Raw genomic sequence first — 16627 nt, forward strand, 5'->3', positions numbered from 1 at the left:
CAGCTGAGCTCAAATTTTCTAGTAGTTAAAACATGATTAAAGAGTTCTTTTTTTTTATTTAGGACAAATTATTCTGTTAAGACAGATTAAGGCGATTATTTGTGATACCTACTGCGTTGACATTTCGTCGTCATATATCATGAGAGAATCCAAACTTCCTTTTCGTACGATGTGTGCTTTTAACGCTAATCATCTTTTTCGTCTTGCATTATATATATATATATATATATATATATATATATATATATAAGCAATAATGAAGATGTTAATTTTTTTTGTCGGCCCAATTTTTTTTTCAAGCAATAAATGACGTTTGGGAAATACTTTTTAATGGGGTAAATTCTTATATAAGCAATTATTCTCATTTAAGGGCAAAAAAAAAAGACAAAGAGAATAATTAATTGTTCATATTAAGCATAATACACTCGTATTTACAATCGATATAGTGCATACACTCGATGATTAGAAACACAAAATTCCACAACTACCCTTCTCCTTTGAGCGCACCGGGCGGTTCATCTGCGGTAGGATTGCAAGGGCAAAACCGGGAATCGAGAAACCGTGGGGGCGCGAGAGGACGAGCGATTCGAAACGCCGGGTCAACTCCGGTCGGAGGAACCGAGGAGCAACTCGGGGAAGGATCGCAGGAGCTCCTTCTCCTTCTCCTTCTTCTCCTCCTCCTCCTCCGTGGAGGAAGCGGCGGCGAGGAGGCGGCGGAAGAACGGGACGGGGCAGGGGATGCGTAGGACGCCGCGCTGCTCGTAGCCGTACTCGTCGGCGGAGAGGCGCAGCAACCGGACGAAGGCCGGGCGGCCGAGGAGCTCTGTTCGGACCTCGAACCGCTCCATCTCCTCCCCCACGTACACCGGGAAGTGCCCCTGCGCCGGCTCCCCGTGCCGCCTCCCCTTGCCGGACCAACGCAGCGACTCGTACTGGGCGCAGTCGACCACCCTCGACAGCCGCCGGATCATTCTCTGTTGCCGTGGGAGGATGGCGAACGAGGAGAGCCGAGGTGGCCTCCGCCGCTGTGGGTGGGTACGTATTTATAGTGGAAAATGGTGGACTTTTAAATCCATTATTTATATCTATGTAAACCAATTTAGCTGTTCTTCGTACAACAGCGAGCGGCTCTTTCAACGCGTGGGGGCCGTTTTAGCGTCACGAGTTGCGTAGCGATCCACACACAACGCGGTTCTTGATGTGTGCCGCGCTGGCGATTCCTGTCTTAAATTCGGCGGTAGAATTGCGGCACGCATAGGATCCAAATCAACGTGGCGTCAACGCAAAAGCCAACGAGGAAACCAATGTATTATCAGTCCACACCACCAGAGAAAGCTTTAATAAACAAATAAATCTTAATAACCATTAATACTTGTGAAGATATATAATATGGAAGTGGAGTAGGTAAAGTGGATGATATGGTTTCCGTAGTCCATTTGGTACGGTGACCGTGACACACTGTTCCATGATACCATAGTTAGAGAGTATAAAACCCACCACCTTGTGCACCACAACACCCATTTCAATTAATTAAGCTGCACTTAACCTCGATAAATCTCCACCCCCCACACACAAATGGCCTCCATCGCTAGCATAAATCACTGCAATGCTCGAGGTAGGAGTACTGGATATGGACTTACATGAAATTTATATGTGGAATTATTTCAAGAATACGATTGCTTAGGAAGACTAGAACATATATTCTAATTCAACTTGTAGGATGATGCCCGATTTTTGTTCGGTGATTCATCCAAGTTCAAGTCAGTCGCCTTTTCCTCGCTCTAAATGCCTATAATAGGAAGTGGCTTTCCTCGACATTGGATTGGGAGCCACTTCTCCGCTACCTTTGTAACAACGACGACGACAATGGTAATAACTAATAGGAAGTGGCTTTCCTCGACAAATCCCATCACGCGCATTCACGACGATGATCGTCGATTCCGCATATCCACGTAGATCGGACGGTACTGATGCATCTGTTGGGTTTAGAAAACTACCGAGTGCGCCCATGACGTACACCGTACATTACTGATCACGGCCGGACCTTTGGTGAGTCGATCATGCGTTCTTTAAGCATTTATGGTAACTTAGTTTAATGTATCCTAAAGCCAAAAAGCTGCACGAAGACGAGACTTCCCCTCGTGCTTCTGCCCAATCCCCATGCAAGTCACGTAAACTATCCACCTTCAGTTGGGTGTTTGGCGAGTGATGACGACGATGATGCTTTTGTGTTTGGGAGTTCCTACACCCATTAACGAATGAAGGTGTTTTATATTTTATTCTTCTGAATATTTGGGGAGGTCATGATGATGTCCAATTTGGCATGGCATGCATGAATTTACAATTGCATGTCAGGAAAAGAATTTTCTTTTACATCTACGATTCCATGAACCTACGATTTACTATCCTTGCGAGCTTGAAATTAGTATATTTGCTTTCCATATGTTATTGTCAATCCGACGCCTACCTACGTTGATGATCAATCAGCCATATACGTCGACATCGAGCGGAGAGTAATTTCCTCCTACTAAGTATAATAATAATTACCAAGAATTGTTTGGAGACTCTCCACATTGTCGACAAAACTACTCATCCATAAGTAATTACATAGTAAACATGACAATCACAAAGAATTATCTATGAAGAGACCAAGTATGTTCATCGGACCAATCGACATTGTCCATTAGCATCTACTCTAGCGAGATTGTTTGCGATTATGCCAAAAAAAATCATTACCAGGGACCATTTAATCAAGGGTGATGATCAATCTAATGATTATAAATTGCATATTCAAAAAAAGTATGAAGCTGGTTATCCAATTATGTGTGCTTAATGATCAATAAGAACAGGTTATTGAGAATATATTTATCTTGGGGAGAAAGAAAGATTGTTGCAACACTGAATTGGTGTCATTGGATTGCTTCTCTTGATTGCTATCCTATTATTAAAGAAACAAAGTTTCTTAACTCATTTCTCATAATTATACATAAAATGAAATCCCTCGATCAATAAAATGACAAGAAATGAGCAAGATTTGGTACATGCACAAAAATTTAATTCACAAGTCCATTGTGTCTAGCAATTGTTGCTCTATCTGTCATTTGTATGCACCCAATTATTTCCGTAGGAATATTTGCACATTCACCAAGGTGATTATATATATATAAACTAACCATGATTGGGGTTGATTAGGGGCTCGTTAACCTTGGAATTGATTTGAGAATTGAAGTGAAAAATTAGGCCTCACACAAAGATAAAAAGTTGAAACAAAGGGTAGGTGTGGATAAGTTTGGTATCATTCCTTCTTATTGGCCCATTGATGTGCCAATTTGCAGAGTCATAAGGACATGCTATGATTCATATCTACTCAAACTATGACAAAGCCAAGGGATGAATGTGGTACCTGATCTAGTATGGTTAGGTACCATCTAGTATAGTTAGGTACCATCTCTTGTCCCATACGAAATGTTTTTGTGATATGTGCCGACTAAACTCTCGATTAATTTCACTATATCACTATAGCCTAAATATAGAGTTCATCATATTAAATTTGGATGTTGGATTTTATAAGAGATTTGGGTTTTATGTTTTATATTTTTCACCTAAAGATATAGAATAAATATCACTTGCTTTGTGTTAAGATAGATTTTAATTGTCGAACTTATGAGCTATATTCGGAGTTAATCGTGATCTAATTCTTAGCCCATCTTATATTGATGTGTCGGAAAGTTAAGAAAGATCATGCAAAAATTATGCCAAAGATATACGCTATGAAACTTAATTAGTATAGATTTGTTTATATAATATTAATGAGTATTTGGAGGGATTTTTATGTGATGAGGAACTGTTAGGTTTAGACGATGGTAAATGATATGAATGATTACACGCATTATTTGATCATTGATGGACTATGAGATCATGCATTGAATCATTAGGTTACAATTATGAAGTAACAACTTGGTTGAGTTAGCTTTCTAACAATGTTGCATTATCAACCTTATGGGACTAATTTAACATTTTTACTTGTGCCACGTCGTTAATCTCATATGATCAAATCTCATTCTCGGTCAAACAAGTATAATGTATCGATGACTACCTATACATATGCTTCAAAAGAAAAAAAAAAGTCATACATTACTATTTGATAAGAGAAGAAGTTGTTGATATCTTAATCAGCCCAATATAGCCGGACCCATTTGCATAGGGTTATTCGAGGTGCCTCCAAGATGGAAATATCGAGCTCCTGAGATGCCACCTGTATAAAAACTGAGGTAAGGAGAGGTTTCTCGACCTAGTCCTAGGTCCCTCTAACGCCCAAGTTAATAACATAAGATTATGAGTGTTGGAGATGAGCTTTTAATACTTGGTTGTAAAGGGATAAACTATTCTAGGTGTCGCCTAGGTGAAAAACATCGACCTCCTGAGGTACCACCTACATGAAGATCGAGATCGGAAGAGGTTTCTTGATTTGATCATTCCAATACCCAAGTTAGTAATCCGAATTATATGAGTGCAGATATGGGTGACCAAAAAAAGTAAGTCTCTTTTTTCATTATGTTGGAGACGAGTCTTTATACTAAAGGATCAGAACATTATATGAGATATTCTATGAAGAAGTAGCTTCTAACTATCTCCAATAGTCTCTCTTTGATATCTTATTCACATGCGTGACAACGAGGATAGCACATAATCATCTATCTTGAATCATTGTCCATATAAATAGATAAGTAAAGAATGACTTTCATCTTTTCTTTTTCTAGACATGATTACCTATCGAATTAATTGATGAGGACATGTCATTGTCTTACTCTTTGCGGTTCTTCTTATCACTTCCCCGAGAGATAAAATCCAAGAACATATAATCACATATGATACATCGTAGTAGCATCAGCAACTTTGTTTGACCCAATTTCCACTATTGACCAACAAATACGATGCAATTTGATGACGAATGTCCACATCACATGCTCCATAGTTTTCACATTAGGCTCCAAGCGTTCGATGTCGGCACTCGACATTGATGTCTGTGCATGATGACTTCTTTAGCTTTATCCGTTTCCTCTTCTGCCTTGTTGACTTTAACGTCGGAGGAATCAAACGAAATAAAATGGTTGAATTCTTAGACAAGCTTGAAGTCTTATAGGAATCAATCATTAACTAACTCTATCGTGGATAAGATCAATATGGATTAAATTAGTAATTTTTTTTTTGGGACAATCAAACCGATTTAATCGATCTAATTATGAGACATGATAATATATTTATTATGTTATGATTGAAATGAGATAATTAATTTATCAATTTAATCGATCAAAATTACTATCCTAAAAATAATAATCTTTTTTTCTATTTGATCATTTTGATGCCATTTGTGATGATCAATCTGATGTGATAATAAACTTGGCCAGATATTGGATGCGTCTCTATATATTCTAAATATATTGGCCCAAAAATTTCCATCAAAAACCAGCAGCATTTGAGAACATGAAAGATTCTGTTCTCGTTTTCCACGCTCTTAAAAGGGGCTTCACATGGCCAGATCAGCTCCAATTCAACGAAGACCACCATACCATCTCCATCGCCCACCGTTTCAATCCGAGGAACTCACATGTCGTTTTGAGTACCGTCCTGAAACTCTCATCTCACCGTCACACACGCATCGATGTCATGGTGGGACATCTTCTTTTCTTGTGCTGACTCCCATCTTCCATGGAGGAATGAGCAACCGAGAGAGCTGAATGCTACTGTGAGTATGAGCTTAAAGCGGTGAAAAGAGTCCGCAGGCTTCACCTGCATGCATGCATGTAACAATCATAGGAAAACACCCAGAAGAAAGATGGTTTTTGTGAGATCTGAAGCCGTGTTTTTCTTCATCAACAATGCAAGTCAAACAAATATTCCCATCCTCCATCCAAGACATGCATTTGAAGGTTCCATGGAGCCCCTAAGCAGACAAGAACAGTCCCCCATTCTCCCGGTTTCACACCTCCCTTTCTTCATGTTACGTTCATCGAGTGTAGACCAGACAAAGAAGTACTATAAGCTATCTAACTGCATGCCAGTGGCTTGAAAAGCTTCCGTACAACGTGACGTTCGAGTCAAACATGCCAAGCTTTCCTCTCCGGGACTCGATATGTATATATATATATACACATATTAGAGGGAGAGAGATGTGCAGCTCGATCACTCGATCGGAAGGAGAATGGGGAAGCCAGCCGAGGAACGCGGAGTAGATCGAGCGCCTAAAGGGCATGTTCCGGTGATGGTGGGCACAGGGAAGGAGTTGCAGAGGTTCGTGGTGAGCGTGAAGGCCTTCGACCATCCATGCTTTGTGAGCTTGCTGGAGTTGGCAGCTCAGGAGTTTGGCTACCGGCAGAAGGGCGTCCTTAGAATACCATGTGATGCACAGCATTTTGAGCAAGTGTTGAAGATGACAGCCAAGTGATGCACAGCACGAAGAGGACTCCTCCGTTTCTTCCCCGAAGAGAAGAAGCTCTCTGTTGTTGATACTTAGGTCTCATGTTACTTACTGCACCACATTTTTCTGAAGCTAAATTTGGTGCTTTTTCGGTTTGTATTGCTTTTTCTTCTTTTGCCTTTTGTTCAAGAAAAAGAAAAAGCATCTTTCATATGATCAAAGATCTGATCAAACGAATGTGGCATTTGATTTGTGAAGTTTCAATTCTCATGTGCACCGACTGCATACAGAAATGCAATTATGTTTCATATCTGTCCATCCAAAGAAAGAAATAATTTTCTTAATTATTTTGAAATTTCAGAAGGATAGATATGTAGAAGGTTGCTTAGCAGTTAATCAAATCATATTGTATTTATTATGTGCAGATCATTAATGCTCTAATGGAATGTAAACCGAAAAAAGGAAAATAGATAGATAGGTTGGTCGTATCTAATGCGTAACAAAGTACTCAAGCCATCAACTTGTGGTCGAGGATGACTCTGCTGGACTTGTAGTCCTTGATGTGGGTGGGTGGGATATGATATGATTTCCCGGAGAGAAAAATGCAATACAAGTCACCGGCACTGAATGCCCAGTACTTGGACAAGACAAAGCTGATGAGCTATGTTAACGCGGATGTGATCTGGCGGCTTCCTTTCCAGGAAGACAACAACGACCAAGACTTTTGACTTTGGCCCTTTCATATTTTGATATAAAATACCCCTTCAAAATATGTCATTGCGAGTAATATCTCTTGGGAAACTAACTTCATCTTAACCACTTTTAACCATAATAAAAAAATTATTTTAATTGACCCTGAATGAAACAATAGAATAAAAAATTAAAGCTCCTCATAAACAAATTAGTTTCAGTTGATTTACATGAGTAGCAAGTCTATTTCTATTTCCTTGTCGTCTTTCTATTTCATGAGTAGCAAGTATTTCTATTTCCTCATAAACAAAGGTCTTTCTATTTCCTTGTCTTTCACTAACATGAATTCAATTCATTGTCTGGGATCCAAGACAAATGCAGATTGGCTCTTTGTAGCCATATACCAACTGGGGCTAAGCCATTGGGATATTTCTCTGCAGCATCTATTCCACCTTTTGAGACGGCATTGGAGAAACCCAAAACAGATGGCATCTTTAGCTGCCGTGTTTTCCTTCTGCTTAAAGATCTTTTTTTGTTTGAGCTCATTCAGCAACTCGAATAGAGAAAGAAATATCTGGACAAGGAAACCTTGGAAAAGACATGTAGTTTACTTGATGCATGCATCGATGTGTTCTTGTTCTTTTACGGCTACAAGTGGTATATATAGTATTTCCTCAAATTCAAAATAAAAAAGGAAAAAAAGTATGTTTACTAAAGATGTTTTACAGGTCACCTTTCTTTTTCATTCCATCTAATTCAGTATGTGAGAATTTTAGTTTAAACACAAGCAAGAACCAGAAATTATAAATGAAGATGAAGAACTTGATTTAGAAGAATTATACCAAGGCCTAATACTGTTTTCAACTTTGTATGGGCAAGAGCTGAGTTCCACTTTTGATCACAATCTTGCAATCAGTGTGATATTTAATAGCAAAATGTAAAGCTGACATCTCAGGACCAAGGAGTCATATGAAATCTTTAGATTAGAATTCCTTTCTTCCATCTCGCCACCCATTCAATTCAAGAGAATCATTTTGTTTTTCGCTTTCCTTGGAGCTCGAAGTCCATGTTCATAATCGATACATTTGCTGAGAATTATTCTGCAGACCTCTAACATACTTGGTCATGGAATTTGATATGTTTCTGCCAATCATGCATTTGCTCTCTTCTATTATACACATTTTTATCGACCCTGAATGAACACTATATTTTCTGGTCTACGATTCCAATGTCTCAATCAGCCTTGAATAGTTCCACACACAAAAGATAAGGTGACAAATCCAATTAAAGCAATCCCTTTCAGCAAAACCAGTTACTTGTTGACTTAAAACTAAGCATACAGCTGTATCTCAAGCACAATGACAGTGAAACAAACCAGCAATGCTGTCTAAGAACAGGAAATTATTACATAGATAGACTACAGTAGAAACCCTATGAAGCATACTCGGCGAAGATAGTAATGTTGACAAATCTACCAGTTTTATTTTCATCTTTCGATCTCATTGCTGCTTTGACCCTTCTTTGTTGGTGCTTGGGACATCTGATGAAGCCAAACACCCACCTTAGATAAACATTAGGTAGGAATAGTCCTGTCATCCTAAAGTTTCAGCAATTCTGGTTTGGATTCTGCAATACAAACACCAACTTCCGAAATAACATTCCTATACAGGATGTGGAAGCAACCTTCATCTCCATGGGCACTGGGATGCGCACCAATGTTCTTTCTCATGCGTCCATGTTTCCTAGTGTTGCTTGAACTGGCAGCACTAGATTTTGGTTGCTGTCAGCAAGGGATGCTTAGAATTAATTCCATGTGATGTTCAACATTTTCTGTGTAGTCAACATGATCATAAGGACAAAGCTGAAGAACTCCATGTTTTGTTCTCTTCTTCCTGCTACGATTGCTATAATTTGGAAATGTCCAATGCGGCCATTACTGTTTGATACAAGTGCATGAGTTACACCTGTTTATATCATAGGATTGTTTAGCACTCAGATTAACTTATATGGTACAATCAAAGCATTTATTTGGTCACTCCGCAAAGTTAATGATTCTTGAAAATGTCTTCTTCCATCATGATTTCGCTGGAGTTGAATTCGGAATAATAATTTAATTTATCAAAAGGCATTCCTATTCCTATACTCTTTTGATGATGATGCCTTTTGGATCTGGATTCCTTATGCATTAGGGGTTGCCACAGCTAGTTGGATTCAAGGAATTTAATTTCGAATGTAACCGGTTGGATTCATATCATAATCTCTAGCTTACCAAAGCTGGAAACAATTTTGTAGCCAGAAAGTGGACAAACAGCAGCAGACCTCATGCATACCACCTTGTTCCCGTTAATCTTACGATCGAAGGCGATCTCTCCGTAGAGTGACCAAGGTAGCTACTCTGCTGTTGATCATGACCAGAACCTTGCAATCGAGGTCATTGAATTACCCAAGACTGTCGACATGTTGAATGTATGCATCCACCATAATGGATTAGTTGTGTTAGGTGGAATTTAGGATATGGAGTGAGGCAATCGGGACAGAGAAGTTGAATGTATTTTCTTCTACTTCCTCTGGGATACTTAATCCTTCCTTCTCCCATGTCAGAGTTTGCTGTTCGACGACTCTCTCTCTCTATCCATAGATATAATCCTCGAAAGAAACCAACCTCCATCCTGGAAAACAGAGAGAGAAAGTAATCGAGTCAAGGATAGATAGATAGTCATGAATTCTTGGAGGTCAATTTGTGTTTCAAGCATTCATTCACCGAGAGAGATGCTTTGTTATTTATTTAAATCAAACCCTGAAATTTTTGTTGTCCCAATAAAAGCTCGAAAGAGAGAAGGAAAGTGATGTTATTAAATGATGGGGAATGGAGGCATAAGAACCCAATAATAAATGGTGTGAATGGTTTGTCATGTTGACTCTTCCGACCGTCTGCTGTTGCCATCGCATTCATCAGCAGCAGCGGCATTAATGGCGGGCGCGGACGAGGCTCCCATCACGCGCGCGGTGGCAACGATACAATGGAGATGCAGGCAGCGGTGGTGGCGATGCGTGGAGTGAGTGCATGAGGACGAAACCCGTTATGACTCGTTTCTTCTTCCCGTACGTCATGTCTCACGGTCACTGATTGAATCTGATAAATAGTGGATCCAAGTCGGACCTTAGATCTCTTTAGAAAATATAAATTATATATTTACATTTTTTATTATTATTTTTAATAATAAAAAATATTTTAATAATAATAATAATAATAATAATAATAATAATAATAATAATAATAATAATAATAATAATATCTTGTTAAACCATCTTAACCTTGATTCCCAGGCTCATGACAAGCTCTTGGATTAATTTGAAACATCTTACACGTCGGACAATTATAATTTACGATAACAAATATTTTGGATCAAAATATTCTAAAAATAAGTATAAATACATAAAAAAATATCGTATTGTCAATCATCATCGATCAAAAGCGATCCGATTAGAAATCAAGAGCTCAACTATTGATAATTAATTTAAGTATGGTTGCAGAAAATGAATGAAATGTGTACAACCGATGAACCACTCGTATCTTCTTTGGGTGCAACTGATGCAGCTAAACCGACGAACGAAATGGACAAGAAAGAAGAAATTGTGGAAGAAGGGGATTCGGAGAGAGAAGAGGGGATGGTCATGTTTGTCTCTGTAGTCGGGATGAGACATGACAGATCGATCAGTATGAGCACATTAATTTGGAGCCTCTCTCTCTCTCTCTCTCTCCCTCCCTGTTAGAAACAACAAGTCGAGCTTTCCTTCCAACACACCGCCCCTGCTGCATCCTTTTCATGCACATTAACGACGAAAGCGAGTCGCCAACTCATTTTGTCGAAGCTGACTTGCGGAGTGCTGCAACCCCCATCGCCTCCTCCATTGAATGAGTATATGGAATTGTATGAGAAGAACAAGTTGGACTGGGCTACTTTACTTGTGGTGTAGCTGTGTGCATCAAAATATTAGGAAAAAAAAATCTATTCAATCAAAAACCTTAGGTGAATTAAAACTAAATTATATGATGATGATTGATAAGCGGTGCACCTTATTATCGAAGGTATAATGTGTCACTAGATTATTATTTTTGATACCATAACAATAGAGAGAAAAATAATATTAGATTAGATGTACGATGATCAACAGCTTAACGCATAGCCTCTCCAACACTTACAACTATAAATAAATTTGATGATTTAATCTACCAGGGAATGGGATAAAGCAGTAAAGAGATAAAAATGATATGAATTCCACAAGCATCAAAACAATAATAATAATAATAATAATAATAATAATAATAATAATAATAATAATAATAATAATAATAATAATAATAATAATAATAATAATAATAATAATAATAATAATAATAATAATAATAATAATAATAATAATAATAATAATAATAATAATAATAAAATGATGGCGAGGACTTGGAAATTAATAATACTGTTTTATACTGCTCTTGCCTGTATATTTTTATATACATATATAATTAAGTAATTTTACAGGGGGAAAAGCGCAAAATTGAGGTCGATGCGGGGCCGCTTCTGCGGAGGCGGAGGAGCCGCCGCCGCCGCCGCCGCCGCCGCCAAGGGCGGTGCCACCTGCGAGTCGCAGCGTGGGCACCGCGGGTTCATCCTCGATATCAGCACATAGGAAAGGCAGCTAGGGCAGCCCGCCGCCACCAGGCTGCCGCCTGCGGAGTCGCAGCCGGCGCACCCCTCCTCCCCGTCACCCCGCCGCTTGATCGACGCCGTCGTGATGGACGACGAAGAGGAGGGCGAGGGTGAGGGTGAGGGCGAGGGCGAGGGCGAGGGGGAGGAGCAGCCGTCCGATGCCTCATGACTCCTCCTCCTCCTCCTCCTCCTCTCCATCCCCATCCTCCGCCGCCGCCGCCGCTGCCGCTGCTGCTCCTCCTCGTCCATCTCCCTGCCGCGCGACTCGCGCTCCGCCCGCTCCAGCGCCCACTTCACTTTCTCGATGGTGCACACGCTCTGGCTCCCGGCGAGCGCCGCGGCTACCGGCTTCGGGCCGTCGTCCGGCAGCCGGTTAAGGTCCTGCGAGTACGAGGAAACATCAACGTGAGCCCAAGACGAGGCGAAGGCGAGAACCACCCACGAAGAACGGGAACCGAGTGCGAACCAGCGGACGGAGGTCGCCACGACAGCCAATGGACGGCTTCGAGCCAGCATCAACGTCTTTGGGTGCCACCGACGTGCAGCCGCCGAGGAGGTCGAGGGTTATCGGATCCCGCTTCCCCTCCCTCGAGCTCACCTCAACCAACATCGTTCGACAGCAAGAACTCCGGTACTTGGAGACGTAAGAGAAGGGGAGGAGGTGCCAAGAAGAAGGAAGCGGAGTAGATGAAGGATGCGATTGATTGATGTGCTAGAGGAGCGAGGTAGTTAATGAGAGCTGGTGGCAGGGCACTGTCAGACAAGGTTAGGGAGCATTAATGGAGGGTTGGAAGGACATGCACGGGAGAGAGGGAGGGGGAAGAGACGGCATTAAATGCTGGGGTTTGGCGGCAAGCAGCGGAGGTATCTGCTGCGCCCCATTTGGTCTCCCACTTGAGGTGGCGATGGATGCCAACACTCTCCTCCTCCATGAGTTATGTGCAGGCGGTGTCTGCAAACGCTTGGATTCACTTCCCACTGCCATCTTCTTCCTTCTGTCTATCTATCTATCTATCTATCTATCTATCTATCTATCTATCATCATCATCTTCATCCTGTGGTCCTCATCTCCTCCACCCCCATTCACAATTACTCCTCCACTTCAAATTAAATTACAATAAAAATGATTGCTTATAAGTTGCTTCAAAAGAATTACTTCTCATCCATAATAAGAATAGAGACAAAAAAATTAATTAATTATTATTCATAAATATTATGTGTGTGAGATGAAAAAAAAAAAATGAAGGATTCGAAATATGTGTTTTTTTTAATAATTAAAAAATAAATATTATATTAAATAAAGTATAAGATGTTCACATATAAACTCAAACCTATAATTTATTACTTGTATTAATAATACAATAACTAATTAGATACTATAAGAGTTTAATGATATACAATTGATTTGACACAATTTAATAGCATAAGATTTTATGCTGTAGTAATATCTCATCTTCATAGACGACTCAAATTTTTGAAAGTTTCATTATGGTATTCAAATCAGGTGAATAAATTTTAGATGAACCATATCATATCATAATTGATAGTGAGAGATAAGTGAATCATTTAATAACACGTTAATTGATATTTAATATGTACAATGTATGTATGTATGTACATATATAGTAGCCCTAACTCACTGCAAAATGCCAACAGTTATAGATGTCACATCAACACCACATAAATGTATGTCCAACATGCATGTTCACGTAAAAATATAATAAAATCATTTAGTGCTTTATAAACTTCCACGTTGTAAAATAAAATAGCCATCAGCATGAGTTTTCACTTTATATATATATATATATATATATATTATATGTTCATTTTTTTCGCCGATTTGGTCATGTGAATGACAATGCATTAATGAATCAAATGTTAGGTGTCTCTTTGGGGCCCGTGATGGTGCATGTCCTTGTCTTTGCAATTTAAGGCCAAGTAACGTAGTAAAAGGGCCATATGAGAGAGAAAGAGAAAGAGGCCATCCCAAGACTTAATAATAATAATAATTATTATTAACTAGTTCAACTCCAATAACTACATGATATATCCATACAACTCTCTCTCTCTCTCTCTCTCTCTCTCTCAATAAATTGAATTCACTCTCAACTTTATGTGAGCCGTGATGATAGCCTTGACTCGAGGAGAGTATTCCGTTGGATTTGTCCTCCCCCCCCTTCTCTCTCTCTCTCTCTCTCTCTCTCTCTCTCTCTCACTAATAGAGATCCTTGGTTCAAGGCAAATGTGACTTGGGGAATGAATGCAAAGGGTTGCCATCATTGAATGCATGAGAGAACTTGGAAGATGGGACTTCCATGTCCACTACATCCCATTCACTCTCAATAAGAAAAAAATAAAAAAATCTTCTTCTTTCCTTGTTCCTATTTCTTGCTAATTTATTATTTTCTTTTTGTCATTTTAACACTTAAAATAACGATTCTTTTCTTACAACTGATAAATGATAAATCATCTAAATCTTTACTAGCTAATTACTGTCCTTAAAAACTTATCGAAAATAATTTTTTTGTAATATTTAACTTAATAATCAGACAAGGTAGACATAAGATTTAATTCTCAAATTTTCCGGGTGGGACCAACCAATTTAGTCTACCATCCACCTACTACTTGGCCACACGAAATGACATGAGCTCGTGGCAGTAGAACTAACTCCATGATTCGTGATCTATTGATGAGCAGCTCCCATCTGCATTAACGTTCGGTCCCACAATGTTTAGACCAAGAGAAGAAGCTCCATCGCTTATGAGATCCAATCCATTTACCTGACTGCTTAATGACCCTTAAAACTCGATCCATTATGTTAACGCATACGGATTCTCAAGATTAGATCCGCTAAGTAGAGAATCTTAAGCCGTCTCGATTGGTACTCGGTCTAAATCCATGTTCTATCTGAATCCGACCCGATAACCGCACATTAATGTTTCGGTGTGGACGTATGTCTCGACAGTCAAACAAATGTCGATGATGCGAAGCCATAACATTGTACCACATAACTGCTATATTAATTGGCCACCACCAACATCGAGGTGTTCCATGGAGACCAAAAATGATGGAATAAATATTACCACAAATAAATCTTATTACGACCGAGATCATAACCCACGTGCGGATCTTAATGCGCGAATCTGATCGTCCCACGCATTTTGAACTTACGTGATGGACATAAATCAAAGATAGTAAGTAATATTTAGAGTCTCTTTTTTACTATTTATAATTTTTAAAAATCAATAAAAAAATAATAATTTACTATTCACAATCGCAGCCTCCTCTCGCTATTGACTCTCTTTACCACTCGCACACCCTATCCCCCCATTGTTACTATCGTCAGACTCTCCTCATCGTTGTTTGCTACCGATCATTGCCCATGACTACCACCGTTGTAGCCACCAATTCTCCCATCGCTCGTTGTCATTGTTCATCGTCGAAGCCTGACCCCTCCACTCCTTGTTGCTACGCATGCTTATGCCGCAGACTCTCCCCATTACCCATTGCCATCGATCATCGACCCCAACCTACCTACCTCTGCACTTGGCAGACTCTGCCCACCGCTTGCCATCTCCTACCACTAATGCTTCCCTTTCCATTGTCGTCGACACCCTCGCCCCGTCATTCAAATTCTCTCGAAAGGATTGATTCCAAGAGAAAGACATGACCCATATGCATCTTATGAACATCTTGTTTGATACTCGAATCACTCATATTCCAAACATCATCAAGACCACCTAGAATGTGCATCCTCGAAGGGTTCTTAATATAAAATGAGAGAATGAAGAATGAAATTGTAAAGGTACAGAGAAAAGCACATTCCAATTAGTATCACATGAAGTCTATTTATACATGGTGAAAGAGAAGATTTTTTTAATTGAGCAGAGAGATTTCCTCGTGCAATTGAGGAAATCTCATCTGCTATGTAGTTGGGGAAATCTCTTTGTTATCATGCCCCTGCAAGATCGAGCTCCTGTCAAGGATATCGATCTTGAACTGATACAACAAAAATAATTTGTGGGCTAGAGGCTTCGTAAGTGAGTCTGCTAATTGATTAGCCGTATGGACATGAGAGACACGAAGTTGATGTCTGACAACTTGATCTTGCACGAAGTGAAAGTCGATGGCAATATGTTTCATTTGTGAGTGGAACACTGGATTGACACATAAGTAGATGGCTCCAACATTGTCACGATATATTGTAGGAGTATGGGTAGAGCTGACTTTAAGTTCCTTGAGTAGATTTATGACCCAATTGAGTTCAGTAGCAGCGGTAGCAATAGCACGATATTCAGTTTCAGTTATAGATCGGGCCACTGTCTTTGATTAGACCCAAGAAAGATGATATACCCTGATGTGGAGGTTCTATCATCAAAGTTTCCTGCCCAATCAACATCAGCAAAGGCATGGAGATGAAGTGGAGTGGTTTTGCGAAGAAAGAGACCATGATTAAGGGTCCCTTTAAGATACTATAAAATTCGTTTAATCGTAGACCAATGCATAGTAGAAGGCTGGTGCTGAGATAATTTATTGACTATAAATGAGATATCTGGACGGGTGAGAGCCAAGTACTATAAGGAGCCAAGTACTTGTCGGTATTGAGTTGAGTCCATGGTAGGGCTGCCATTACATAATTTGAGTGATTCACTAGTAGAGAGAGGAGTAGCAACTTCTTTTGCATCCTGCATATTTGTCTTTGATAATAAGTCTTGAATATACTTTCTCTGTGAGAGGAGGAGACTTGAGGATGTAAATGTTACTTCCATTCCCAGAAAATAGCACAAGGGCCTTAAATCTTTGAGAGAGA

General features: G+C 39.7%; 2 protein-coding genes across 2 annotated transcripts; both read right to left on the minus strand.

Annotated features, from left to right (window-relative positions):
- Positions 1-391: 391 nt before the first annotated feature.
- LOC135679808 (auxin-responsive protein SAUR71-like) lies at positions 392-1020 on the minus strand. The gene has a single exon (XM_065193793.1). The coding sequence runs from the start codon at positions 969-971 to the stop codon at positions 600-602; it is 372 nt and encodes a 123-aa protein (XP_065049865.1). The 5' UTR covers positions 972-1020; the 3' UTR covers positions 392-599.
- A 10551-nt stretch (positions 1021-11571) lies between these two features.
- Positions 11572-12811, minus strand: LOC135679809 (uncharacterized). Its single transcript, XM_065193794.1, has 2 exons — positions 12284-12811; positions 11572-12198 (listed from the first exon to the last, which is right to left on the minus strand). The coding sequence occupies exons 1-2, from the start codon at positions 12425-12427 to the stop codon at positions 11644-11646; spliced, it is 699 nt and encodes a 232-aa protein (XP_065049866.1). The 5' UTR covers positions 12428-12811; the 3' UTR covers positions 11572-11643.
- Positions 12812-16627: the final 3816 nt, after the last annotated feature.

The sequence above is a fragment of the Musa acuminata genome, chromosome BXJ1-7 (assembly GCF_036884655.1).
Source record: "Musa acuminata AAA Group cultivar baxijiao chromosome BXJ1-7, Cavendish_Baxijiao_AAA, whole genome shotgun sequence".
Taxonomy (NCBI): domain Eukaryota; kingdom Viridiplantae; phylum Streptophyta; class Magnoliopsida; order Zingiberales; family Musaceae; genus Musa; species Musa acuminata.